Source organism: Helianthus annuus, chromosome 17, assembly GCF_002127325.2.
Source record: "Helianthus annuus cultivar XRQ/B chromosome 17, HanXRQr2.0-SUNRISE, whole genome shotgun sequence".
NCBI lineage: Eukaryota > Viridiplantae > Streptophyta > Magnoliopsida > Asterales > Asteraceae > Helianthus > Helianthus annuus.
The window spans coordinates 49,466,344-49,493,552 of record NC_035449.2 but is presented as its reverse complement, the minus strand read 5'-3'; the positions used below and the strand labels follow the sequence as shown (position 1 = coordinate 49,493,552).

At 39.1% G+C, this 27,209-nt stretch overlaps 3 protein-coding genes and 1 pseudogene across 10 annotated transcripts; 1 reads left to right on the top strand and 3 right to left on the bottom strand.

Moving 5' to 3' along the window:
• Nucleotides 1-56: 56 nt before the first annotated feature.
• LOC110922655 (phosducin-like protein 3) lies at nucleotides 57-25,849 on the bottom strand. Of its 4 annotated transcripts, XM_022166904.2 has the most exons (6): nucleotides 25,720-25,849; nucleotides 5,032-5,079; nucleotides 2,963-3,107; nucleotides 788-931; nucleotides 488-693; nucleotides 57-399 (listed from the first exon to the last, which is right to left on the bottom strand). In XM_022166904.2, exons 3-6 carry the CDS (start codon nucleotides 3,043-3,045, stop codon nucleotides 239-241), a joined length of 594 nt encoding a protein of 197 aa, XP_022022596.1. In that variant the 5' UTR covers nucleotides 3,046-3,107; nucleotides 5,032-5,079; nucleotides 25,720-25,849; the 3' UTR covers nucleotides 57-238. The 4 variants fall into 4 exon arrangements, with proteins under 4 accessions (XP_022022596.1, XP_035842973.1, XP_022022597.1 ...); XM_035987080.1 differs by lacking the exon at nucleotides 25,720-25,849 and having other exon boundaries at nucleotides 2,963-3,113; nucleotides 5,037-5,217; XM_022166905.2 differs by lacking the exons at nucleotides 5,032-5,079; nucleotides 25,720-25,849 and adding an exon at nucleotides 4,763-5,025.
• On the bottom strand, nucleotides 7,405-7,931 carry LOC110922656 (basic blue protein-like). Its single transcript, XM_022166906.2, has 2 exons — nucleotides 7,763-7,931; nucleotides 7,405-7,649 (listed from the first exon to the last, which is right to left on the bottom strand). The coding sequence occupies exons 1-2, from the start codon at nucleotides 7,929-7,931 to the stop codon at nucleotides 7,447-7,449; spliced, it is 372 nt and encodes a 123-aa protein (XP_022022598.1). The 3' UTR covers nucleotides 7,405-7,446.
• On the top strand, nucleotides 20,886-21,718 carry LOC110922657 (annotated as a pseudogene).
• On the bottom strand, nucleotides 22,123-25,861 carry LOC110922654 (phosducin-like protein 3). Of its 5 annotated transcripts, none has more exons than XM_022166899.2 (6): nucleotides 25,720-25,861; nucleotides 25,513-25,630; nucleotides 24,119-24,435; nucleotides 22,864-23,007; nucleotides 22,564-22,769; nucleotides 22,123-22,476 (listed from the first exon to the last, which is right to left on the bottom strand). In XM_022166899.2, the coding sequence occupies exons 3-6, from the start codon at nucleotides 24,358-24,360 to the stop codon at nucleotides 22,316-22,318; spliced, it is 753 nt and encodes a 250-aa protein (XP_022022591.1). In that variant the 5' UTR covers nucleotides 24,361-24,435; nucleotides 25,513-25,630; nucleotides 25,720-25,861; the 3' UTR covers nucleotides 22,123-22,315. The 5 variants fall into 5 exon arrangements, with proteins under 5 accessions (XP_022022591.1, XP_022022592.1, XP_022022595.1 ...); XM_022166900.2 differs by having other exon boundaries at nucleotides 24,119-24,422; nucleotides 25,595-25,630; XM_022166903.2 differs by having other exon boundaries at nucleotides 24,119-24,422; nucleotides 25,720-25,857.
• Between the last annotated feature and the right edge of the window lie 1,348 nt (nucleotides 25,862-27,209).

Genomic DNA, 27,209 nt, shown 5'->3' with positions numbered 1-27,209 from the left:
TTGTTTGGTATGCATACCTGATCACATTGATTAACAGGGTATCTCAACAAAACAAATACTTGCGGATGCTTCATTTTAATAACCAAAAACGAAGCACACAATGGCAGAACAACAAAACAGAAACCAGTCCATAACACGAAGTAACACAAATAAAAAAAAAAGTAACACAAATATTAAATATTGTACCAACAACCTAAGATTCAACACAAAAAAAAAAAAAAAAAAAAAGACCATGATTCTAGTCACTCGAAGACCCATCATCATCATTTTCATGCTGTGATATCACTTTCTCGATAAACCTCTTCCTCACGCCTTCAAGAACAGCTTCTCTAGACGCTTCACCTTCATTTTGGCCATCGTTAAGCACAGGATCCGACTGGCACAGAACCATAGCAACACCTACCACAAACAAATAAATATTACAAAAGCAATTAGCAATCTAAACACAATAATAACCTAACAAACTGTAAAGTTTAAACAAACGTACCTTCAGGCGTGCATCTCTGACCAAAAGTGTATAAACCTACATAATTTGCCTTCCCAGCACCATTATTATAAACTAACACAGTGGGGAGAGTACGATCCGGGTAATTCGGAATGCAATCGGTTGATATAATTTTAACGAATTTTGTGGCGGGATACATTGTTGCCAGTTCTTCCAGACATTGCATTAGGACATCACATTCAGGGTACCTATTTAATGACCCTATTAATCAATTGCTAATAACACACAAGATAAACCAGTCTTAACTAGAACACGAGAAAATTACTAGTAATTACTAATTACCCGTCTTTGTATAATATAACCACCACCCACACATCCGGTGGTGCTTGTACCACCTCACGCACAAAATCCGATCCGGAAATTGGTATGATTGACCCGAACTTTGCAATTTTCACCACTTTCTTCATCTCTGCTAATCTCTTTCTCCTGCAAGAGTGATGAACGATAAGAATAAATAATTAAAAGCCCAAATTCAATGCTTCAATTGTTCAGAACTAGTGGGATTCCCCCGCGCTGTGCAGCGGGAATTAGGTCTGAATCGGTTTGGTTCATTACAGTACCGGCACTCGTTATTAGAACCGAAAGAATAAACCCAAAAAATATAGTTGTTATAAGCCCAAAATGATATTGACACGAATTTTACATCCATCAAAAACCATAAAAACGAATCCTGGTACCGGTACCGATACTGTTCGTTGAAATCAATTTGGTTTGTCGCGTTATCGGCACTCGTATAGCCTATGCTACCAGAAAAATACTATATTTTGTATACAACTCTGTTTTCAATAAAATTCATATCGGAATGTCGAGGATAATAAAAATGAACATAATTGTATTCAGCTTTTTTTAAATAACGAACGCAAGTTTTCAAAGAAAATCAAATTAAATGGGTTAAAAGCGTATATTATAAATAGTATAAGGGGTTAATATAAAAATAAAAAAAAAGCTTAAAATAAAGCCAAGTGACCAATCAAAAATAATTACTATTCACAAAACTTGCAAATGTAATATCACTAGTTGATGCCCCGCCCGCGTTGCGGGGTGATGGCCGAATAATGAGCGAGTGTTAGACAGCTTATTGACACGAAAAACAATTAAATCGAGTCAACCAATTAAAACAAAACACTTTTATAGTTTTGAAAAAAAAACTAAAACAATGGCAATATTGTAATTTTTAACTGAGGGAAAGTTGTATTTTTTGACTGGGGTAAAATTGTAATTTTTCAAAAGCTAAAGTAATGGTAGTACTGTAAATTTTCACAGGGGCAAATCCGTAATTTTGAACTTGGGGTAACAGCGTAATATAAATTTGAGCTAAGGGCACAATCGTAATTTTAGGCTAGAGGCAAAAGAACAATTTTATTTTGAACCGAGGGCAAAATCGTAATTTTGAGTTGGGGCAAAAACAAAATTTTATTTTGAACTAGGGAAAAACGTAATTTTGAATTGAGGGCAAAATCATAATTTTTTAAACGGGGAAAAATCACATTTTTGAGCAAAGGGCAAAATCGTAATTTTTAGCTGGGGGCAAAAACATAATATTTTTTTGAACTGGGGCGAAAAGGTAATTCTGAGTTGAGGGCAAAACCACAATTTTGTTTTGAATTGAGGGAAAAATCGTAATTTTGAGCTGGGGACAAAATCGTAATTTTATTTTGAGCTGGGGCAAAACCGTAATTTTAAAGAGGGGCAAAAACGTAATTTTAGAATGGATATAAAATAATAAACTGGTTGGTCTAATGGGGGAGTGTCAGGGAAAGTCGTAATTTTGAATTGAGGGCAAGATCGTAATTTTGAGATGGAGACAAAAAGCGTAATTTTATTTTGAGTTTGGGGCAAAAACGTAATTTTAAGATGGATAAAAAATAATAAACGTGTTGGTCAAATGGAGGAGTGCCAGGCAGCTGCCTGGCACTATTCCCCCATTTGGGAAATGTACTGCCTGGCACTATTCCCCCATTTGGGAAATGTGTATATAGGAAATAGTTGTTAAAAGTCATCGCCTCGTCCGCCTAGGCCCATTTTCCAGGCGAAGCGAGGCAATTGCTCTTTAGTTCTCGAGGTGATGGTTCAGGCGTAGATTCCGGCCAAATTCTCTAAATTGCGGAAAAAAATTTCAGCTAGATTTCTACTTTTATCCAAAGAAAACTACCTTTCTATACCAATACACTAATATTTTACAATTTTTAATACTAAATAGATGATATTAAATGTTATATAATAGCTTTTGTTAAATTTATTTGAAGAATATTATCATTTTTTCATACATAATATATTTTTATTTTATTTTAATTGGACGCTTTTTTTTTCTCAGGCTCTCGCTTTTTTGCGCCTCTGTTTCTAGGCCCTTGAGTGCGCCTGGTGCCTTTAATAACTATGTGTAATATAGATATAATTGTATGATTTTTAAGCTCAAAATTTGGTAAATAAACTCAAAATTGTACGATTTCTAAGAACCTGTATTCTTGGAGGAATCGGTCATCATCTAGATCATCTTCGAGATCTTCAACATCTTTGTACACAAAGTGATAGTCTGCCATTGTTGTGTGCTATTGATCTTTGTATGCAGGTGCTTCTTCTTCTAGCTTCAGGCAGTTGAGATCTGACAGAAGCAACTTTAAAAATCATAAATATGTAAAAAAATAATATTCCTTTGATTAACTAATTCATGGTGTGCAGTAAAACCCTATGGTTCCCAAAACATTAACAATAGCTAATGGCTTATAAACAGAAGGTAAAAAGCAGCTTTAAGAAATAGAATATGACTTCAGGAAATAGTGTTTAAAATTGCTTATATGTAACATATTACAGTTTGTATAATTCTTAACACACAAACATTTAGTTGATAAAGGTCTATAAAAATTGGTATATGGCTCAAATAAAAATATACTAATTTCCTCCTTATGTTCTGCAGAGATTGTAATGTTCTTAAAATGCTGTGACTAAATGCATCCATTTGCAACCAAATTTATTGCCCAAAAAACAATCTAACATATTAGATATTGTCAAGGTTTAAAAAAACGGAAACGAGTTTCGAGCGTTTTCCCTTCGCCTCACGAGGCGTAAGCCTCGAGGCAAACCGAGGGGTAAGCCCGAGACGGAATTAAAAAAATAAATAATTGTATATCTTATAAAAAATAATAATACTAACTAAATTCATAATCAAAATCATCAAAAACACACATAAAAAAGACATAAATTGCTTGAAATTGACATAAAAATTCAATAACATCAAAAACAAATATCAGAAACCCCCCCCCCCCCCCCTGAGGCGCAGCCTTCTTAGCGCCTCAGCCCTCTCTGAGGCGCACGTACACTAGAAACCCCCTGAGGCATGCCTCAGAGTCGTTTTTTAGGCATTTCGCCTTGAGGCGCACCTCGAGGCTCACGCCTCAGCCGTTTTTTAAAACCATGGATATTGTTAAGGAGTATATATAATGTACTTAGTTAAGCATAGTATATTTCAAACCTAAGTAGCACTGGAACGGGTACGGGATCGGGGTACGGGGACGATACGGGAACGAGGAATGGCAAAACTCAAAATTCCAAGATACGGGTACGGCAATAAAAAATATAAAAAATAAAAATACATTAAACAAATTCCAAAAATACTACATCTTCCAAAGGTAATTAATTATCAATAATCAAATCATTTTCAAATTCCGGTTCATCTAGTGAGAGATCGGCAATCGATAGAGAATTAGAGATGATGAGACTTGAGAGTTTAGAGATTAGAGAAGCCGAATATGATAGGTCTATTTATTTAATGGCCTGTTGTGGAATTTGAAAGGGTAAAAACTAAAAACCCTAAAAGTAAATGGAAACGGGCTGGATACTTCTACCAGATACGTCCCCGACATTGGAAACGTTTAGGAAACGTCCCCGACGAGTACCCATGGTGTTTCCGTCCCCGACAAGTACCCGAGAACGGCCACATAAATGGAGTCCCCGTGCTACATAGTTTCAAACCTTATAAGGCATGGTATGCAATAATTGGAAACTAGAAACACTTGCAATGTTCTAAAATCAATTAGTAGCCCTTACATTTTTATGCTGGACCTTTAATATAAATTGTTAACTCTTTTACCTTTTTCTTTCAAATGTTGAATGGGTCGATGTTGTGACCCACTGTATTAACCCAACCCACCCCTTTATTTCAGTCCCTGCTAGCCTAAAAGAACTTTCGAAAACAGTCATACAATGAAAAGATAAGTCACTATGGAACATTTTATTTTTAAATTGGTCATGGAAACCTACAGTTTCATGAGCATACAGCTCAGGTTCACTTTTATCAAATTCGGATTCCATTAAAAGGGCTCTCTCACACTACAAATGTTTTCATTGGGGATTTTTATCGAACAGTTGGTGATCAGAAAATAAACAAAAACAATGGCTAACGCCAGTGCAAATTGTGCACGAAAATTAGCCTAGGAATCGTGAAGAACTTGCAAATAAACAGTTCGAGTGGAAGCAAATCAAAGATAAGAGTTGTTGATATAAATAAAATTGGAGGAATAGACGCTGGCCTGAGTTTGTTAGTAATCTGAAATTCCGATCAAGAGATCCGATCTCCCCTGAAGATGTGACGACATCAACGGTGTAAGATTCAGATCATGAGAGAAACCAGAAGCCAGAAAATGCCACTAGATGAAACAAAGAGCTTGGATGAAACAGGGAACTGATGAAGAAAAAAGAACACGGCCCATTCTGACCCGTACATATTTTACCTGCAACCCATTAAGCCACTTTTTGACCCGCTGATACATTTTAGGACCCTACCCGGAATTGGCTTATAAATGAACCGAACAAACAAGGACAAAGCGTATTCGTATTCGTGTTCATTTGCTTAACTTTGCCTGAACAAACGATCAAACACGAACAATTAAACGAACATAACTTTCTTGTCCGTGTTCATTCTTTAAGGAAATGAACGTGTTCGTGTTCGATTATGTCCGTACGATAATAGTATAAATGCACGGTTCACGAACATAAAGAAACGGACATAATGGATGAAGTGATGAACGAACATAAGTTAGTGGACACCAATTAAAAGTAAATATAATCAACAATGTGTTGGCCTAAATAATTGATGAAACTAGACTTAATGGTAATGGGTGATACTTCAGTATCCTAAAAAAATTACACTAAACTGAAATGGACTAACAAATTAAACGAATATATTAACGGATATAAACGGACAAACTTACATCATAAATGAACATAAGAGAACATAAACGAACGAACATAAATGAATTTAGTTGAATGAATGTTCACATGCATAGATGAACGAATGAGACATGTGTTCATGCATGATCGTTTAACTAAATGAACAAAAAGTTTTGTTCATGTTTGTTCGCTCATTAAATAACCGAAAAATATTGTACTTCCCGCCAAACGGCTAAGTAGTTAATGTGGTAAAATATCGGATATCGGTCAAAGACCGATATTTGAGATATCAGTTATCGCAGTGGGATATTGGTAATTTTAATATCATGTTAAATTTATATAGATCAATTTAACACTAACAATTGTACCAAGTAAGAACTGACTAAGACTTAAAACACTAACATTTAACAGTAGTAACTAACAATTAAGAATTAAAACACTAATAGCAGCAATAAAAAGAAAAATGAACGGTAGAAATAAGAAGAATGGTACTGATATCGGGAAAATCGGTGATTTAACGATCAAATATCGGTCCTATATCGATCACATATCAGACAACTTCGCTGATATTATCGATACCGATATTCTGACTAATATTTTGTACCGCTATCTCGGCAGGTGACCGATAACCGATATATCACTGATATATCGGGATATTAACTACATAGCCAAACAGTTCACTAAACGTTCAGTTCATTTACAGGCCAACCCAAAACTAGGTACCCTTTGCAGGTGTAGTTATATCAAGTAGTTAAGCATATGTTAGCAACTTATAATTTATAAACACAATCACAACATACGATAGTTTTCTCTCTATATATTAGTTTAGTTTAAAATTTCAAGTTATCATCACACAATCAGATAACATATAACACTAAATCACTTAATCCTCCAACAACAACAAACTCAATTTTGCTTCATCCTAAAAGGAACTATTAATCAATTAGGGTACAGAAACTATGAATCCAGTGTAATAGCACATGAAGTAGATCCAAAAATTGCACCATACACACTAGGATCAAGTGATCATCCATTCAAAACAAAAACAAAAAAAAAAAGAAAAAGTGAAGAAAATTCACATTATAGATTTTACTCATATCATATTTATCTGTATAATATAAATTATAAACCATTGAAACTGTTTGTAATTATACGCTACTAATTACTTGAAAATAATAAATCCCAAACACCCCCTCAAAGGCTGAAATGAGGTAAACCTAACAGTAAGATGAAGATTTTATATTATGTGCAAACAATTAAATTGAATGTGCACAGGAGGACCTGGCTTGGTTAGCGTTTTGCAACAATATATATAAGTTTGTGAATGGATTGGGGTTTTCCCTCTTAGATTTTTCATTTGGGTAAGCTTCATCAAGATTTTTTATTGTCTCAACTCTCAATGGTTATATTAAATGAATTTGATTGTAATCTTTGTCAGAACTATGTATCTGTAAGGCCCTGTTTAATTTTGTTGTTTACTCATTATATATATGTTGTCTGATTGGATAAAATGAGGTCAGGATGGAGCTGTTGTTTGTTTAATTATGTTTTGTAGTTTAGATGTACTGAATACTTTAAGGACAAAGAAGATGCCAACTTATAAATTTTGTTTCCCGAAACTATTATTTAACTATTGGTTTTTGTTTTTGTTGCTACGTACGAATTAAACATTATGGTTTTTGAAGATTCTTACATTTATAACAAGACACACAACAATAGGCAAGAAACACATTATTCATTCCATAACTCAAAGTCAAATACTATTATCATGTTGTTTAAGATGCAGAGATTAAAAGCCTCATGCCACTATTACAGTGATCAGAGAAACTGCAAATGAAGCTGTTACTACCCTTCACAAGGATAATTTGGTCATTTCCACTTGTGTACACCTTTGCATCGCTTGGGGATACGTCGCATCCATAATAGCCTCCCTCGTCCACAGCCACCACATTATGTGATCCTTTTGCGTACTTAAACACTGTTACAATCATATAATAACAATTCAAGTAATTAAATACGCATTTCTTTATTAATATCAACACATATTATCAGGTATCTAAAGTGGTGATAGATAAGATGTTGAGAGGATACCAAGGACGTCGCCTGCGTTGAAATTCTTGCCCTTTTCCCAACCATCGACGTTAAACGTCCAGCCATTGTCATCGCCGACAACATAAGTAGCTGCCTGAGCTACCTCGCATACCACTAGTAGACAAAGAACCACTATTGCCATCACTGCACTGCCTCTTCCCTTAGCCATGGTTCACTCAAACTAGAGATTGTCTTTTCGTTTGTGGGATGTTTGTGTGGATATGTAACCAATTTATAGCAACAAAATAAAGTCATGCATTTATTGGTTTGGAAAATTCATACTATATGTATCATAACAATTTATATCTTTATCATATTGAGGGGATTGTGTTCATACTATATGTATCATAACAATTTATATCTTTATCATATTGAGGGGATTGTGGATTCATACAACCTAAAATTTAATGTCAACATTTATATACTATTAATTTTTAACATTATGGTGCATTAGTTGTCACACCCCAACCGATGGCGGAATCATCGGGGCATGGCACTGAGCGAAACAGATTGTCCAGAAGTTTCCATAACAATTATCATTACTATTCAGTTTAAATAACACGTCCCATACCGTGTCCCAAATAACAAACAAATTATTACAGATAACAACTAGTCAAATATTCTGTTCCGACAACTCAGATTTAAATAAGACAAATAAATATTGTTCAAGTGCCCCTAAAGACCCAGCCTGACAAGATCTACAGACAACTATGCTCTAGTTGCTTTTTCCTAACAGACAACTATTTGTTGGGGGCCTCTAGAGCTTTATTCTAGCCTCGCTTTCCTAGCAAGCAAACATCTTAAACACCTGTCACATACGTTAAAATAAAGTCAATACATATAATGTAAAAGTGAGCATACAAGTTTGATAATAGCATATAGAGTTCGAAATAGTTACGCATAACCACCACGTACACAGAGGAAAACGAAGCATGTTAATTATCGACATGGACCTATCGATACCAATGACTGCGGGTTGACCGTCCGAGACGGTTCACAATACATGATTACCACCGTAATCCATGCAAGTAATTGTCCTTAACAACCCCCGTGTGAACGGGTGTTGAGTCCAAACTATAGTACTACGTCGTTAAGGCAGGTAGACAGCATTCCACGTGTAAACACAATCAACAAGCATTCATTTAGTCACGTAATACATGCATATTGGTTAGCGTTCAAATAGTTTGAGTAGTGTGATCGATTGTGTTTTGATATAAGTAACGTATGTAACACCCAAAAGTGCTAAAAGCAAAAAGGGGTCGAGTATACTCACAACGATTGATTTGATGGATTGAAGGGAGCGCTTGAGAGTGGGGTTAGCCTGAACAGTTCGATAGCACAACGATGAAGAACACGTAGAATGGAAACAAATGTAAGTGGGTCGAACAGCCTGGTCGATCGATCAGTTGGTTCGATCGAGCGGGTTGTTCGTTCGGCTAGACAATTCGTTCGGACAGTCCGTTCGATCGGCCGGAAGGCTCGATTGATTGGACGGTTCGAGTGGATTGTTTCTTCCTTTGAGTGAGATGTGTTTGTGTGTGAGGATTTAAACTTTTGAAGTTTTCGTTGTAGTATTTGAGAACACTGAAGTGTTCTTACCTTTCAGGTCGATCGATCGAACGGTCTGTTCGATCGGCCAGTTTAACCGATCGGTTAGGAACTTCAGTAGTAGTCCTCTGTAGAATGTCACTCAATCGAACAGCATACTCGATCGAACAACATGTTCGATCGGGTGGCATTCCTATACGTACAACGAATTGAAAAATCGACTAAGTGTTGAAGCATAGTATCTCATGATCCGAGGAGTAATGTTGATGAGCAGCTGTTCGATCGAACAGTACCTCGTTCAATACCATTCTTCATGAAGTTGTTAAGTGTGGGGCCATATGCTAGCCGATCGGCTGGCCTGGTCGATCGGTTGACATGTCCGATCGTTTGGGCTGTTCGTTCGAACAGCCTAACCGTCCGGCCAGCATCCTGACCTGGTCGGCCTGTATGTCTAACACTTGGCTGTTCGGATTATTTGACGTTATCTTGAGGTAGTTTGACAACGAGCTTAACTAGGGAACCTTCGTTCTTACTTGTTTCTCCTGCTCGGACAGGAATCACCCAAATCCGGCCGGTGAACGGTTCAGAACCATGGTTTAATGTTAGACCCGAAGTCGGTGAACCTCATAGATAGAATCCGGATCTTGAATCACACAACCATTGGAATGATTAGTGAGTTGGCTCAAGCTCCGTTTCTACCGGTTTGAAGGCATTGAGTGTAAAAGAGTTGAAAGAAAGTTGGAATTCCTTCTTTCAATCCTTCACATCGTGTAAATGTTTAGATCCTTGATAGATCTCAGCTTGTTTATGTGGAAATCAGTTAGATCCGAGCTATTCAGGGTGGATTGAAGCCAAAACATGATGTTCTTGAAGAACACCATGATGACATCATCCAAGAACGCTTAGATCTTGGTGATTGTACGGTTAGAAATCAAGATTCGAAAGATAGAAAGGTGTAGGAGCATGTTTTGATGAAGAAAGTACAAGATTTAGGATGAAAACTTATCGGAATCGAAAGAAATCTGAGAAAAGGAGGGAAGCACGAGCTGGTCGGTCAGAGCTTTCCAAAAGTGGTAAAGAATGACAATGACAGCCCTATTTATAGGCTTCCCAAAGAGGAAAGGGCTGGCCGATCGGCCAGGCTTCCCCAATCGGACAGCCTGCTCGATCGAACAGTCTGTTCGATCGGCTGGGTTGTTCGATCGGCTGATAGCCTGATCGATCAACAGCCTGGTTCGAGGGTTCGGTGTGACGATTTTCGATATTTCAATTTCGATTGAAGACGATACGTGTTTGATAGAGTTTCCTATTCAAATTACTTTCAGTCCCAACTACTATATCTAACATACAATCGTCTATATTACATCCTATCCTTACATTATCATTCCTCATAATTCGATTTTGATTGCATTCGTTTTGAGTTTCAAGTTTCGATTAATTCGATTGATCACCACACAAAACATAAAGTAAACATGCACAGGTAACACATAAGGCACACACACACGTATAGTAACAACCAAAGTTTGTGTAATTCGAGTTCGATGATGGTTAGATCGGTTTGATTACTGATTAGTTAACTTTATCGCATTGTTACTTCCTACTAGTCACAGTCGTAAATCGGTTCGCGTTGACTAAACGTTCGATTACTTTGATTCTTTCTTGAGTACAACACTTACTCCACATAATACAATTAAAGCATGAGATAGACTAGTTATAGTCAAAGATAGTCAAAGTTGACTTGGACTTTGACTTTGACTTTGATATTCGAAAACACGGGGTGTTACAGCCTCCCCTTCTTTAGAGAATTTCGTCCCGAAATTAGGTTCGAAGCTGCACAGCACCATGAATTACCAATTTGACGCTTCAGATCTTTATTTGAACAACTGCGGATACTTGGCCTTCATGTCGCTATCGAGTTCCCAAGTGAACTCCGTGCCTCGTTTGCCTTCCCATCGGACTTTCACGATAGGGATGCGCGAGCGCCTGAGTTGCTTGGTTTGGCGATCCATGATTTCGACAGGCTTTTCCACGAAGTGTAGCGTTTCGTTGACCTGAAGATCGTCGAGGGGTACAATCAGATCATGGTCAGCTAGGCATTTTCGGAGGTTTGACATATGGAAAGTCGGGTGGACGTTACTGAGTTCTTCCGGTAGTTCGAGTTTGTAGGCGACTTTTCCGATCCTTTCCAGAATCTTAAAAGGTCCAACATATCGAAGCGCTAGTTTCCCTTTCTTGCCGAACCTGACTACACCATTCCAAGGTGATACCTTTAGGAGTACGTAGTCGCCAACGTCAAATTCAAGGGGCTTGCGTCTTCTATCGGCGTAACTTTTCTGTCTATCGCTGGCCTTTGCCAAGTTGTCTCGAATCTGAAGGATTTTGTCAGTCGTTTCTTGTAATAACTCGGGACCGGTTAATTGCGAATGACCGATCTCGTGCCACACAATAGGCGAACGACATCTTCTTCCATATAAAGCCTCGAATGGTGCCATTTGTATGCTGGCATGATAGCTGTTGTTGTACGAGAATTCGACTAGCGGTAGGTATTTGTTCCAACTACCTCCGAAGTCATGACACACGTGCGGAGCATGTCTTCAAGAGTACGGATTGTTCTTTCAGTCTGTCCGTCGGTTTGAGGATGGAATGCAGTACTCAGATTAAGCGACGTACCAAGGGCCGGTTGAAACGTTTCCCACAATCGCGAAGTAAACGGAGCGTCACGGTCTGAAATGATGTCACGAGGCGTACCGTGATTACAAATGATCTCGTCGGTGTAGATTCGGGCTAGTCGTTCTACCTTGTAGTCCTCCTGTATTGGTAAAAAGTGGGCTGATTTGGTCAGTCGATCAACTATAACCCAAATGCTGCCGTGACCTGATGGCATGGGCGGAAGTTTGGTTATGAAATCCATAGCTATACTCTCCCACTTCCATATGGGGATTGGAGGTTGTTCGAGTAAGCCGGAAGGTCGTTGATGTTCAGCCTTAACTCTTGCACAAGTCAGGCAACTTCCAACATAGAGGGCGACATCCCGCTTCATACCCGACCACTAGTACTTCTAACGTAGATCCTGGTACATTTTATCGGCACCGGGATGAATGGAGTATCGGGATTTGTGGGCTTCATTCATTATAATCTTCCGCAAATCGGTCCGCTTAGGGATCCAAATTCGGTCCAGATAATAGAATATCCCATCTGCTTTGCTTACAAGCTGAGCTCCATCGTGATAAATCCTTTCTTTCTTCAAAGTGCGTTCGTTAAAACAAGCATGCTGGGCTTCGCGGATGAGAGCTTCGAGATTATGCTGGGCACATAACTCCGTCTGCTGAGCGCGTCGGCAATAACATTTGCCTTGCCCGGGTGATAACGAATCTCACAGTCATAATCGTTAAGAAGTTCTACCCATCGGCGTTGACGCATGTTAAGTTCTTTCTGATTAAAGATGTGTTGTAAACTCCTGTGATCGGTGAAGATCGTACACTTGGTACCATACAGGTAGTGTCGCCAAATCTTCAATGCAAAAAACAACTGCGCCTAGCTCGAGATCGTGGGTCGTATAGTTCTTCTCATGGATTTTGAGCTAACGAGATGCGTAAGCTATAACCTTGTCCCGCTGCATGAGAACACAGCCAAGACCAAGGTTGGAAGCATCACAATAGACAATGAAATCGTTGTTTCCGTCCGACAATGCGAGAACAGGAGCATTGCAGAGCTTTCGCTTATGGGTTTGAAAAGCAGATTCTTGTTCGGTTCCCCAAACAAAAGATCTGTCTTTATGGATAAGAGCGGTAAGCGGCACAGCGATCTTAGAGAATCCTTCAATAAATCGTCGATAATAGCCCGCTAATCCAAGAAATGATCGGACTTCGGACGGGTTCTTAGGCGTAATCCAGCTTTTAACTGCTTCAATCTTCGCGGGATCGACATGAATACCCTGACTATTCACGATGTGACCCAGAAACTGAACCTCCTCCAACCAGAATTCGCACTTGGAGAACTTGGCGTAAAGTTGGTTTCCCTGGAGTAACTCGAGAACCAAACGTAGATGTTGCGCGTGTTCGGCTCTAGATTTGGAATAAATCAAGACATCGTCGATGAACACGATGACAAAACGATCAAGATAAGGCTTACACACGCGATTCATCAGATCCATAAAAACCGCGGGTGCGTTGGTTAGACCAAAGGGCATAACAACGAATTCGTAATGGCCGTATCGAGTTCGAAAGGCTGATTTGGGTATATCTTCTTCTTGTATGCGCAACTGATGATATCCTGAGCGTAAATCGATTTTCGAGAAACACGATGCACCTTGCAGTTGATCAAACAAATCGTCGATTCGAGGTAGAGGATAACTATTCTTGATGGTCAGCTTATTCAATTCCTGGTAGTCGATACACATCCTGAACGACCCATCCTTCTTTTTGACGAAAAGGACTGGTGCGCCTCAAGGAGAGGTGCTCGGGCGAATAAAGCCTTTTTCAAGTAACTCCTGGAGTTGGTTTGAGAGTTCCCTCATTTCGGATGGCGCGAGTCGATAAGGGGCTTTGGCAATAGGGTTAGCTCCAGGAATAAGGTCGATACGAAAGTCGACATCACGACTTGGCGGTAGTCCGGGAAGATCATCAGGGAACACCTGAGGAAATTCACGAACCACTGGAACGTCTTTGACTTTAACCTTCTTTTTCTTTTCCTTCTCCGCTACTACAATGTTGTCCAAGAAAGCGTTGTATTCCTTGCGGAGATACTTGCTAGCTTGAACGCATGACATGAGTTTGAGACCTTTCGAAGCTGTTTCACCGTACACACATAACAAATCACCATTCGCGAGCGAAAATCGAATCATCTTATCGAAACACACAACTTCAGCATGGTTTTCGCGAAGAAAGTCCATGCCTACTATGACGTCAAAACTTCCGAGTTGCATCGGAATAAGGTCGATTGGGAATATGTGATTGTTGAGTTCGAGGGTACAATCACGAAGAACAGAGTTAACAGTGACGGTTCTTCCAGTAGCAACTTCGACTTCGAATGATGAGGGGAGATAAGAACGCTTACGACTAAGGAGCTTCTCGAATTCAAACGACACAAAATAGTTATCGGCTCCAGTATCAAAGAAACATGATGCATAAATACCATTAACAAGGAACGTACCATTAACCACGTTGTTGTCAACCTGGGCTTGACGGGCATTGATGTTAAAGGTTCTGGCACGGGCTGCTTGCTGTTGCTGCCGAGGCTGCTGCTGTTGCTGCTGGGGTTCTTGTTTCACAACCCTATTCGGGCACATGTTTGCAAAGTGGTTTGGATCACCACATGCAAAGCAGACTCGAGCATTGACCGCGGGTGCTTGAGCTGCTGGTTGGCCTTGAGGGGCTGGAAGTAGAGCTTGATGAGCGGCGGCTTGAACTGGGGCTCGACGGGGACCATAGCGACAGTTTGCAGTGAAATGCCCGTAGAGGTTGCAGTGGGCGCAGAAACGACAGGCAATTCCCACCGGATGATGGCATGAGCATGTCGGGCAGAGCGGGTGGGGGCCTGTGTAAGCGTGCTTAGCTGGCGGCGCATTGATCACTGGAGCTTGTCGGTGGTGAGACTGCTGCTGAGCCGGTACAGCTTGCAGAGGAGCAGCAGTTGTTGTCACAGAACAGTTCTTGTTGCTGGAGCTGTTGTTGTTGTGCTTCTTCTTTCTTCTTGATGACTTGGAGGGTTGAGCAGTGGTGGTGTCGACGGTTGATGTGGCGGTGGCTTGGTGCAGAGACTTGGTATGCTTATCCCAAAAACCAGACTTTACCCGCTTGTCATTGATCTCGGCGGCAAGCAGGTAGGTCTCTTCAATCGATGATGTCTTGGCAGCATGAACAAAGTCAGCAACACAATCGGGTAGAGCTCGAATGTACTTCTTGATTGCTAGCTCTGGCGACTTGACTTGATCGGGACAAATGATGCTGAGCTGTTAAAAGCGTGCAGTCAAGGCAGCGTTGTCTCCATCCTTCTGCTTAATGTTCCAAAACTCGTCCTCCAGCTTTTGGCGTTCATGGGGAGGGCAGAATTCGTCCATCATGATGGATTTCAGCTCATTCCATGTCAACTCATAAGCTGCATCATTCCCGCGTTTGTTTCGTTCGGCCGTCCTCGAGTCTAGAGCTCGGGACTGGAAGACGCCTGTAGCATTGAGGGTGCGGAGATTTTCTGGACAGCCGCTTTGGCGCAGAGTGACTTTGATAGAATCGAACCATTGAAACATAGCTGTTGGGCCATCTTCTCCGGTGAATTCCTTTGGTCCGCATGCCTTGAACTGTTTAAAGCTGAAACCAGTCTTGGTGGTATCTTTAGGAGCATCGATTCGCGACTCTTCAGACGACTTGCTGGCGTTTTCAAAGACATCACTCACAGCTTTTGCCACGCTCTTGGCGATGATAGTAGCGAGACGCCTGTCTTTCTTCTCTTGGCGAGTGAGTGGGGTTCGATGTCCAGATGACGACATGGTCTGCAACAGACATCGTCGTACGTCTCAGACACAACAAATCGATTCTCACCTCACACGTCTACTACTTACTAAAGCTTAGAAACACGTCGAAATACGCATCACATAAACACGTAGGCACATAACCACAGATTCACGTAATCACAGAAGCACATAGGCACGTAAGCACGTAGAACACAGAGACACCTAAGCACAGATGCACATACACATACACATTTAAACACAGAAGCAGCTAAGTACGTAGGTTTACAAGCACATAGAGCATTCTGACTCAGGAATGCAGAAGCACATTCCTATTCGATCACAGAGACAGTCAGAATACAGAAACCTATTATTCAAATTCGCGAGTCGTTCGTATAGCATATCGAGTAGTATTGTATAGCCGTATAACATATCGAGCATAGTATAACCGTATATCGCAGCACAACTTCGTCTAGGTTCGTAGCGATTTGTTATCGTTTTGAGGTAGAAGAGCAATGCGGTTTGTGTGTGTTGATCGAAGTGTAGGCAATAGCGGCTCAGAAAAATTCCAAAAAATTAGACACATAAGCAAGCAAATACACGTAAAACACATAAAATCAACGAACAATCAGAGTAGGCAATAGCGGCTCAGAATCGAAGCACATAAAATCGTGAAATGGATTGTCTGCGGCTACTAGACATCGACTACCCAAAGCGGTTCGACTATTCGCAATAGACTTGTCGTCACTTTCAACGTTCGGGCTCGTGTTGTTGCCTCGATTCTTGGGCATCGAACACGTATTCCCTAGGTCATACTTCGTGAGTTCAGGTCGTTGGAGTCCGTCGAGGCTTTGGTGAGAATAAATAGAAACTTCGGAATAAACTGCCAAGGTTAGGGTTTCACCCCTGGCTTACCAATTTCTTCCTTGTTTAGTAAAATTTGAGGAGATTGTTCATCAAAATATGGATTTCACTCCTGATTTGGTATAATTCTCCTCATTCGTTATCGAAAATAATGAGGAAATCACTGATGAATTGGTAAAATCAGCATTGATCAAACAATTTAGTCGAGAGTTTGCGGCTTTCACTCCAAATCTCGACTATATCGCTTGATTCTATTGGAGAATTCGAGTGCAGTGATAGCGAAGAATAGCGGGATATAGCACCTAAACTTGGTCTGTTGGTTCCTAACTATACTCTAGGTCTCTAAGACAGCGACCCGGACTAGGTCGTGTCCTGCCTAATTCCCTATAGTTATGGCTCTGATACCAATCTGTCACACCCCAACCGATGGCGGAATCATCGAGGCATGGCACTGAGCAAAACAGATTGTCCAGAAGTTTCCATAACAATTATCATTACTATTCAGTTTAAATAACACGTCCCATACCGTGTCCCAAATAACAAACAAATTATTACAGATAACAACTAGTCAAATATTCTGTTCCGACAACTCAGATTTAAATAAGACAAATAAATATTGTTCAAATGCCCCTAAAGACCCAGCCTGACAAGATCTACAGACAACTATGCTCTAGTTGCTTTTTCCTGATAGACAACTATTTGTTGGGGGCCTCTAGAGCTTTATTCTAGCCTCGCTTTCCTAGCAAGCAAACATCTTAAACACCTGTCACATACGTTAAAATAAAGTCAATACATATAATGTAAAGGTGAGCATACAAGTTTGATAATAGCATATAGAGTTCGAAATAGTTACGCATAACCAACACGTACACAGAGGAAAACGAAGCATGTTAATTATCGACATGGACCTATCGATACCAATGACTGTGGGTTGACCGTTTGAGACGGTTTGCAATACATGATTACCACCGTAATCCATGCAAGTAATTGTCCTTAACAACCCCCGTGTGAACGGGTGCTGAGTCCAAACTATAGTACTACGTCGTTAAGGCAGGTAGACAGCATTCCACATGTAAACACAATCAACAAGCATTCATTTAGTCACGTAATACATGCATATTGGTTAGCATTCAAATAGTTTGAGTAGTGTGATCGATTGTGTTTTGATATAAGTAATTATGTAACACCCAAAAGTGCTAAAAGCAAAAAGGGGTCGAGTATACTCACAGCGATTGATTTGATGGATTGAAGGGAGCACTTGAGAGTGGGGTTAGCCTGAACAGTTCGATAGCACAACGATGAAGAACACGTAGAATGGAAACAAATGTAAGTGGGTCGAACAGCCTGGTCGATCGATCAGTTGGTTCGATCGAGCGGGTTGTTCGTTCAGCTAGACAATTCGTTCGGACAATCCGTTCGATCGGTCGGAAGGCTCGATTGACTGGACTGTTTGAGTGGATTGTTTCTTCCTTTGAGTGAGATGTGTTTGTGTGTGAGGATTTGAACTTTTGAAGTTTTCGTTGTAGTATTTGAGAACACTGAAGTGTTCTTACCTTTCAGGTCGATCGATCGAACGGTCTGTTCGATCGGTCGGTTTAACCGATCGGTTAGGAACTTCAGTAGTAGTCCTCTGTAGAATGTCACTCAATCGAACAACATACTCGATCGAACAGCATGTTCGATCGGGTGGCATTCCTATACGTCCAACGAATTGAAAAATCGACTAAGTGTTGAAGCATAATATCTCATGATCCGAGGAGTAATGTTGATGAGCAGCTGTTCGATCGCACAGTACCTCGTTCAATACCATTCTTCATGAAGTTGTTAAGTGTGGGGCCATATGCTAGCCGATCGGCTGGGCTGGTCGATTGGTTGGCATGTCCGGTCGGTTGGGCTGTTCGTTCGAACAGCCTTACCGTTCGGCCAGCATTCTGACCTGGTCGGCCTGTTCGTCTAACACTTGGCTGTTCAGATTATTTGACGTTATCTTGAGGTAGTTTGACAACGAGCTTAACTAGGGAACCTCCGTTCTTACTTGTTTCTCCTGCTCGGACAGGAATCACCCAAATCCGGCCGGTGAACAGTTCGGAACCATGGTTTAATGTTAGACCCGAAGTTGGTGAACCTCATAGATAGAATCCGGATCTTGAATCACACAACCATTGGAATGATTAGTGAGTTGGCTCAAGCTCCGTTTCTACCGGTTTGAAGGCATTGAGTGTAAAAGAGTTGAAAGAAAGTTGGAATTCCTTCTTTCAATCCTTCACATCGTGTAAATGTTTAGATCCTTGATAGATCTCAGTTTGTTTATGTGGAAATCAGTTAGATCCGAGCTATTCATAGTGGATTGAAGCCAAAACATGATGTTCTTGAAGAACACCATGATGACATCATCCAAGAATGCTTAGATCTTGGTGATTGTACGGTTAGAAATCAAGATTCGAAAGATAGAAAGGTGTAGGAGCATGTTTTGATCAAGAAAGTACAAGATTTAGGATGAAAACTTACCAGAATCGAAAGAAATCTGAGAAAAGGAGGGGAGCACGAGCTGGTCGGTCAGAGCTTTCCAAAAAAGTGGTAAAGAATGACAATGACAGCCCTATTTATAGGCTTCCCAAAGAGGAAAGGGCTGGCCGATCGGCCAGGCTTCCCCGATCGGACAGCCTGCTCGATCGAACAGTCTGTTCGATCGGCTGGGCTGTTCGATCGGCTGATAGCCTGATCGATCAACAGCCTGGTTCGAGGGTTCGGTGCGACGATTTTCGATATTTCGATTTCGATTAAAGACGATATGTGTTTGATAGAGTTTCCTATTCAAATTACTTTCAGTCCCAACTACTATATCTATCATACAATCGTCTATATTACATCCTATCCTTACGTTATCATTCCTCATAATTCGATTTCGATTGCATTCGTTTTGAGTTTCGAGTTTCGATTGATCACCACACAAAACATAAAGTAAACATGCACAGGTAACACATAAGGCACACACACACGTATAGTAACAACCAAAGTTCGTGTAATTTGAGTTTGATGATGGTTAGATCGGTTTGATTACTGATTAGTTAACTTTATCGCATTGTTACTTCCTACTAGTCACAGCCGTAAATCGGTTCGCGTTGACTAAACGTTCGATTACTTCGATTCTTTCTTGAGTACAACACTTACTCCACATAATACAATTAAAGCATGAAATAGACTAGTTATAGTCAAAGATAGTCAAAGTTGACTTGGACTTTGACTTTGACATTCGAAAACACGGGGTGTTACATTAGTAGTTGTACTCTAAGCATATATTCTTGGACATTGGTTTTTTTTTTACAAAACAACTAGGTGGTATGGGTTATTGTTTTAGGCCAACTCTCTTTAATTGTACGGGTACCTATTATCCCCGCTTTTTGGTACCGGTATCGGAACGGTACCGGTATTTACAGGTAAAACACCGGTAAATACCGGTACTGGTACCGAACCGGTATATTCAATATCGGTACCCACTTTTCCCGTTTATCGGTACCGCTACTTTTGGTACCGGTACTTTGGGTACCGGTACCGGTTCAATACTGAACATGTACCGTGCTCATCCCTAATCAACATCAAGTATTTGTATTTCCCTCCACAAGACATTTGGAAACACAATGTGATCGTTTGGATATCTAACTTGATACAAAGGTGTGTAGTTAATCCTTAGGTTTGTGGTTTTAAAACGCAACGAGCGGGTCGATAGAGAAGTATAAAATAGATTCCTTGCGCCGTAATTTGTATGGGCCTAGCCGTATAAAGTAGATTCATTGTATCGTAATTTGTCAGACCCTAGCCGCAACGCGGCGGATCTTACATCTAGTTAATTACATATTTTAAAAAGTTAATTTTTACCCACCTCTATTTTAAAAGTTGTCAATTTTACCCCTATAAAAATCTTATTTTTTTTAAACGTTTTTTCTACATGTTCTCAAATTCTACCCTAATTTTTACAAAACTAAAATTTAGATATCAGGAAATCACATTTTTTTAAAGTCTGTGTATAAAGATGAACTACTGATTCTCGTAAAGTCCATTAGAAAAAAGCTTTTGATTTCATATCAATGTATCGTGTCTAGACCCCAAAGAAAAGTTATAATATATTAATTTTATATTAAATAAATTCTCTACACATAGTTAACGATTTTTGAAGAATGATGAGCTAATTTAATATAAATAAGTTTGCGATTTTGCAAGAAACTGACCTAATAATTTAGTTTTTAAAATTATATCAACAAGATATGCATGACTTTGGCGGCTAAACAGTTGGGTCCGATGAATCCATTAGATCTATAGAATTTGAACCATTTTTTTTTTCTAAATTTCTTGTTGCAGAAAGCAGTTGCTGGTATAAGGCGTGTATCAATTTGGATGGACTGGAAGAAAACTCATTAATAAGTTTTACCGTTGGCACACCGGGCAAGTATCATTTCTCCTTACAAATCTTCAATCGTGATTTTTTTAACATAATATCACATATTATGTTAGTTTACAGGTATATAGGACACCTTAAAGAAAGGAGTTTAAAAGATCAGATGGCTAAGGATCCTACAGAAGTCATTAGGAAAGCTGTTCTACGTATGCTTCCGAGAAACGAACTGCCTGATGTGAGTGAGTTTATAATTTATGTCAACTTTTAATGTTTTCTGGTTACGGTTTCTGTTTATTTATTATTTATTGTTAAGTGTTAATTGTTACAGGATAGAGATCGTAAACTGAGAATATTTTCAGGCGGTGAGCACCCATTTGGTGACAAGCCACTTGAACCGTTTGTGATGCCACCTAGACAAGTACGTTAATTGCGTCCACGTGTAAAGCAGGCCATGATTCGGGGCCAAAAGAAGCCGAGCAACAAGAAGGTGGTAAGGTTACAAGCGAAGGTAAAAGAAGAGAAGAAGAAACAGTATTGACCACCTGAATTCCTTAGATCATGCAAACTTAAACCATGCGAATTGCGAGTCATAATGACTGAATCTTGTTTTAGATTTTGTTTTCAGTTAGTGAGTTTTTTTGTATTGTTAAGAAGTTTTAATGTAGACATGGTCATTTGAATTTCGAAATGGGTTGTATTTTGATAACGCGTCAATCGGATAAAAAAATTAATTAAACAGGAAACTGGCCGAAAGGTTTAGGAGTGCAGGCAGGTCTAGCTGAGGCCAAGGTGGAATAAAAAAAATTATATATCTTAACAAAAACAAAATACTAACTAATTTCATCATTAGATTCATCAAAAAATCAAAAACACACAAAAGACTTGGAATGTTTGAAATTGACACAAAAATCTAAAACATCAGAACCCGCCTAAGACGCAACTTTTCTTACCACCTCAACCCTATGAGGTGCACGTACAAAACAACCCCTTGAGGCGCTGCCTCTACTCGTTTTTTGGGCGCCTTGCCTCGTTTGGCCCATATATTTGGTATATTTGACCGCGTTGGATTGTTTGGTATACATACCTGATCACATTGGTTAACAGGATATCTCAACAAAACAAATACTTGCGGATGCTTCATTTTAATAACCAAAAACGAAGCACACAGTGGCAGAACAACAAAACAGAAACCAGTCCATAATAAGAAGTAAAACAAATAAAAAAAGGTAACACAAATCTTAAATATTGTGCCAACAACCTAAGATTCAACATAAACAAAAATATAAAAAAAACGACCATGATTCTAGTCACTCGAAGACCCATCGTCATCATTTTCATGCTGTGATATCACTTTCTCGATAAACCTCTTCCTCACGCCTTCAAGAACAGCTTCTCTAGACGCTTCACCTTCATTTTGCCCATCGTTAAGCACAGGATCCGACTGGCACAGAACCATAGCAACACCTACACAAACAAATAAATATTACAAAAGCAATTAGCAATCTAAACACAATAATAACCTAACAAACTGTAAAGTTTAAACAAACGTACCTTCAGGCGTGCATCTCCGACCAAAAGTGTATAAACCTACATAATTCGCCTTCACAGCACCATTATTATAAACTAACACAGTGGGGAGATTACGATCCGGGTAATTCGGAATGCAATCGGTTGATATAATTTTAACGAATTTTGTGGCGGGATACATTGTTGCCAGTTCTTCCAGACATTGCATTAGGACACCACATTCAGGGTACCTATTTAATGACCCTGTTAATTAATTGCTAATAACAAACAAGATAAACCAGTCTTAACTGGAACACGAGAAAATTAGTAGTAATTACTAATTACCCGTCTTTGTATAATATAACCACCACCCACACATCCGGTGGTGCTTGTGACACCTCACGCACAAAATCTGATCCAGAAATTGGTACGATTGACCCGAACTTTGCAATTTTCACTACTTTCTTCATCTCTGCTAATCTCTTTCTCCTGCAAGAGTGATGAACGATAAAAATAAATAATTAAAAGCCCAAATTCGATGCTTCACTTGTTCAAAACTAGTGGGATTCACCCGCGCTACGCAGCGGGAATTAGGTCTGAAACGGTTTGGTTCATTATAGTACCGGCACTCGTTATTAGAACCGAAAGAATAGACCCAAAAAATATAGTTGTTATAAGCCCAAAATGATATTGACACAAATTTTACATCGATCAAAAACCATAAAAACGAATCCTGGTACCGGTACCGATACTGTTCGTTGAAATCAGTTTGGTTTGTCGCGTTATCGGCACTCGTATAGCCTATGCTACCAGAAAAATACTATATTTTGAATACAACTTTGTTTTCAATAAAATTCATATCGGAATGTCGAGGATAATAGAAATGAACATAATTGTATTCAGTTTTTTAAATAACGAACGCAAGTTATCAATGAAAATCAAATTAAATACAAATTAAATGGGTAAAAGCGTATAACATAAATAGTATAAGGGGTTAATATATAAATTAAAAAAAAAGCTTAAAATAAAGCCAAGGGACCAACCAAAATTAATTACTATTAACAAAACTTGCAAATGTAATATCATAGTTGTTAAAAGCCATCGCCTCGTCCGCCTAGGCCCATTTTCCAGGCGAAGTGAGGCAATTGCTCTTTAGTTCTCGAGGTGATGGTTCAGGCGTAGATTCCGGCGAGATTCCTAGATTCCGGAAAGTTTCCGGCCAAATTCTCTAAATCGCGGAAAAAAAAATTCAGCTAGATTTCTACTTTTATCCAAAGAAAACTACCTTTCTATACCAATGCACTAATATTTTACAACTTTTGATACTAAATAGATGATATTAAATGTTATATAATAGCTTTGTTAAATTTATTTGAAGAATATTATTATTTTTTCGTACATAATATATTTTTATTTTATTTTAATTGGGCGCGCCCTCGCTTTCTTTGCGCCTTGTTTCTAGGCCCCAGGCAATGGCTATGCGCTATGCGCCTTGAGTGCGCCTAGTGCCTTTAATAACTATGTGTAATATAGATATAATTGTATGATTTTTAAGCTCAAATTTGGCAAATAAACTCAAAATTGTACGATTTTTAAGAACCTGTATTCTTGGAGGAATCGGTCATCATCTAGATCATCTTCGAGATCTTCAAGTTGTTCTTCGGTCTTGTTATCGATCCAATTCTTATCTTTAGGTTTGGAATCTTCGTCTTCAGCAGGAGTAAATGGGTCGGGCTTGAATGCAGGGGGTTTGGGAGGCAAATTTCCGAGTTTTCTTTGGATATCGTCCCATTGAGTTGATGATCCTTCAACATCTTTGTACACAAAGTGATAGTCTGCCATTGTTGTGTACTATTGATCTTTGTATGCAGGTGCTTCTTCTTCTAGCTTCAGGCAGTTGAGATCTGACACAGGCAACTTTAAAAATCATAAATATGTAAAAAAATAATATTCCTTTGATTAACTAATTCATGGTGTGCAGTAAAACCCTATGGTTCCCAAAACATTAACAATAGCTAACGGCTTATAAACAGAACATAAAAAGCAGCTTTAAGAATCTTGGTTTTAAAAAAGCGAGAGGCGCACAAAAGCGACGGGGTCTAAAACCGAGGCGCAAAGCGCAAAAGCGGTGGGCTTTTCGTACCCGAGGCGCAAAGTGATTATATAATTTTATATATATATATCTAATATCCCATAGGTTTTTAGCATTACTTATCCAAAATATAGCTATGAATAAGGTTTATATATATTTTATACCTACAAGTACAAGCCAAAAACCCTATTGTACAACAGTTTGATGCTTAAAAACAGCATAAAACATCTTATGTACATGAGGCACGCGCCTCAGGCCAGAAAAAACCCCAAAATTTGCACCTTTTTGGGGCTTTTTGTAAAAAGCGCGCCTCAGGCTACCTCAGGCGCGCTTTTTAAAACCCAGTTAAGAATATGACTTCAGGAAATAGTATTTAAAATTGCTTATATGTAAACATATTACAGTGTGACTAAGTGCATCCATTTGCAACCAAATTTATTGCCCAAAAAACAATCTAACATATTAGATATTGTTAAGGAGTTAGTTAAGCATGGTATATTTCAAACCTTATAAGTTATAAGCCATGGTATGCAATAATTGGAAACTTTAATATAAATTGCACTATTTTTAGCAGCCCTTACATTTTTCAAATATAAATTGTTAACTCTTTTACCTTTTTTCTTTCAAATGTTGAATGGGTCGATGTTGTGACCCACTCTATTAACCCAACCCACCCCTTTATTTCAGTCCCTGCTAACCTAAAAGAACTTTAGAAAACAGTCAAATTCGGATTCCATTAAAAGGGCTCTCTCACACTACAAATGTTTTCATTGGGGATTTTTATCGAACAGTTGGTGATCAGAAAATAAACAAAAACAATGGCTAACGCCAGTACAAATTGTACATGGAAATTAGCCTAGGAATCACAAAGAACATGCAAATAAACCAAAGACATAGCGTACTAGCAGAAATCGCAGTTCGAGTGGAAGCAAATCAAAGATAAGAGTTGTTGATAAAAATAAAATTGGAGGAATAGACGCTGGCCTGAGATTTGTTAGTAATCTGAAATTCCGATCTCCCCTGAAGATGTAAAGAAAGGTAAAATCCAATTTTGATCAGAATCGAGTGGTGCAGGTGTGGATGAATGGATCGAGAGAAACAAGACTTACCAGATCAAATGAATCGAAAGCTGCAGATTTGGGGATAATCGAGGACAGGAAATGGGGGCGTGGGTTGATCTGTTTTGGGGATTGATATGTTGTAAGACATCATTGGTTCACTATTTTTATGGGTTCATCACTTTTGGGGCGTGGGTCGGTGGGTTGAGAAATTAATTTTTAAGGAAAATTACACTTTTTATCTCGAGTAAATGTTTACACCATTTTGTAGGTGGTGTTTTTTGGCGTAAAAGTTAACAAGTTATGTTGTTAATGTTTCAAAATCTTGCACGTTATGCCCTTTGAACCTAATCCAATTATATCTTTCTATTAAATCTGATCCATGAGTGTAATTTTGTCAATTTACCTAATTTAATTTGTTTTTTTAATCAAAATTTTCTTTTTGAACGGTTGGATTCTATGATAATAGAACAGGCCAGCATATGCTGTAAAACCCAAAAGACAGTACAAACGAGAAACCCCCTACCCCCTATAAAAGCTTACGACACAATATCTCTAACATTAAAATCCTCCCATCTCTCCCATACAATATTACTAAATTTTGATCTAGCTTTTAACCATAAAAACGTGTCTACTTTTATTTCTTCAACGACTTTTCCCCCCGTCTTCTGAATGTTGTTAAATTCTTTGTCATTTCTTGCCTTCCAGATGTGCCACATGGTTGTTTGGAACACTACTTTTATTATTTTCTTCCAAATGAATGATCCTGATTGTTTGTCAATGCACTCCAAAGCTTCCGCGGTTGAGATAAACGGCAAGTTTATAGGTAGTTTCGTCCATGCTAGAATATTCCACCAAATAGATTTCGCCATCGTACATGTGATGAGTAGGTGGTCAACTGTTTCTTCAACGGCTCCACATCTTGGGCACCAAGGCTGCTGGACTTCAACACCCCACTTTAGTAACTCGGTCTTCACTGGAATTCTTCCCATACATGCCCTCCAACAGAAATAATTAACCTTTGGAGGTGCCCATCTGGTCCAATGCTTCCATTCTTTATTATTCTCGACAGATGCGTTCTTTTCCATTAGGTCTCTCAAGCCTGCCACCGAAAACCCATCCTTATCTGCTTTCCAAATCCAACGATCTGCACCTGCACAAAACTTGAAACTGTATAAGTCTTTTAACAAGTTTGTCCATTCGGCCCACTCGACATCATTATCAGGTGGCCGGGTCCAACTAAGGCCCCATTGGTCTTCAGTCTCCAACCTGTTAACACAATCAACAATTTTTATATTTTTATTTTTTGCAATTCTATACAACTCGGGATAACGTTCTTTTAATGTGCTTTCTCCCACCCAGATGTTTGTCCAAAATCTAATCTCTGTTCCTGTACCGACTTCTGCCTTGAAGTTGTCTTTCATTATCACCCGTTCTACAGCCAGCTCCTTCTCTATGGACATTATATCTTTCCATGTGCCAGTGTATTTTTTATTTAGTGGAAAGCTTTTTACAGGTCTTTTGCTTTCATGGATGGACTT

Bases quoted from the DNA above. Each gene is read 5' to 3' on its own strand.
- LOC110922655 (XM_022166904.2), bottom strand. From the start codon at position 3,045: ATGGCAGACTATCACTTTGTGTACAAAGATGTTGAAGATCTCGAAGAT. The intron at 932-2,962 runs GTTCTTAGAAAT...TCACTCTTGCAG, and splicing joins CGATTCCTCCAAGAATACAG to GAGAAAGAGATTAGCAGAGA. The intron at 694-787 runs GTAATTAGTAAT...GTCATTAAATAG, and splicing joins GTTATATTATACAAAGACGG to GTACCCTGAATGTGATGTCC.
- LOC110922656 (XM_022166906.2), bottom strand. From the start codon at position 7,931: ATGGCTAAGGGAAGAGGCAGTGCAGTGATGGCAATAGTGGTTCTTTGT. The intron at 7,650-7,762 runs GTATCCTCTCAA...TGATTGTAACAG, and splicing joins CAACGCAGGCGACGTCCTTG to TGTTTAAGTACGCAAAAGGA.
- LOC110922654 (XM_022166899.2), bottom strand. From the start codon at position 24,360: ATGGCAGACTATCACTTTGTGTACAAAGATGTTGAAGGATCATCAACT. The intron at 23,008-24,118 runs GTTCTTAAAAAT...TCACTCTTGCAG, and splicing joins CGATTCCTCCAAGAATACAG to GAGAAAGAGATTAGCAGAGA. The intron at 22,477-22,563 runs GTACGTTTGTTT...TTGTTTGTGTAG, and splicing joins TCGGAGATGCACGCCTGAAG to GTGTTGCTATGGTTCTGTGC.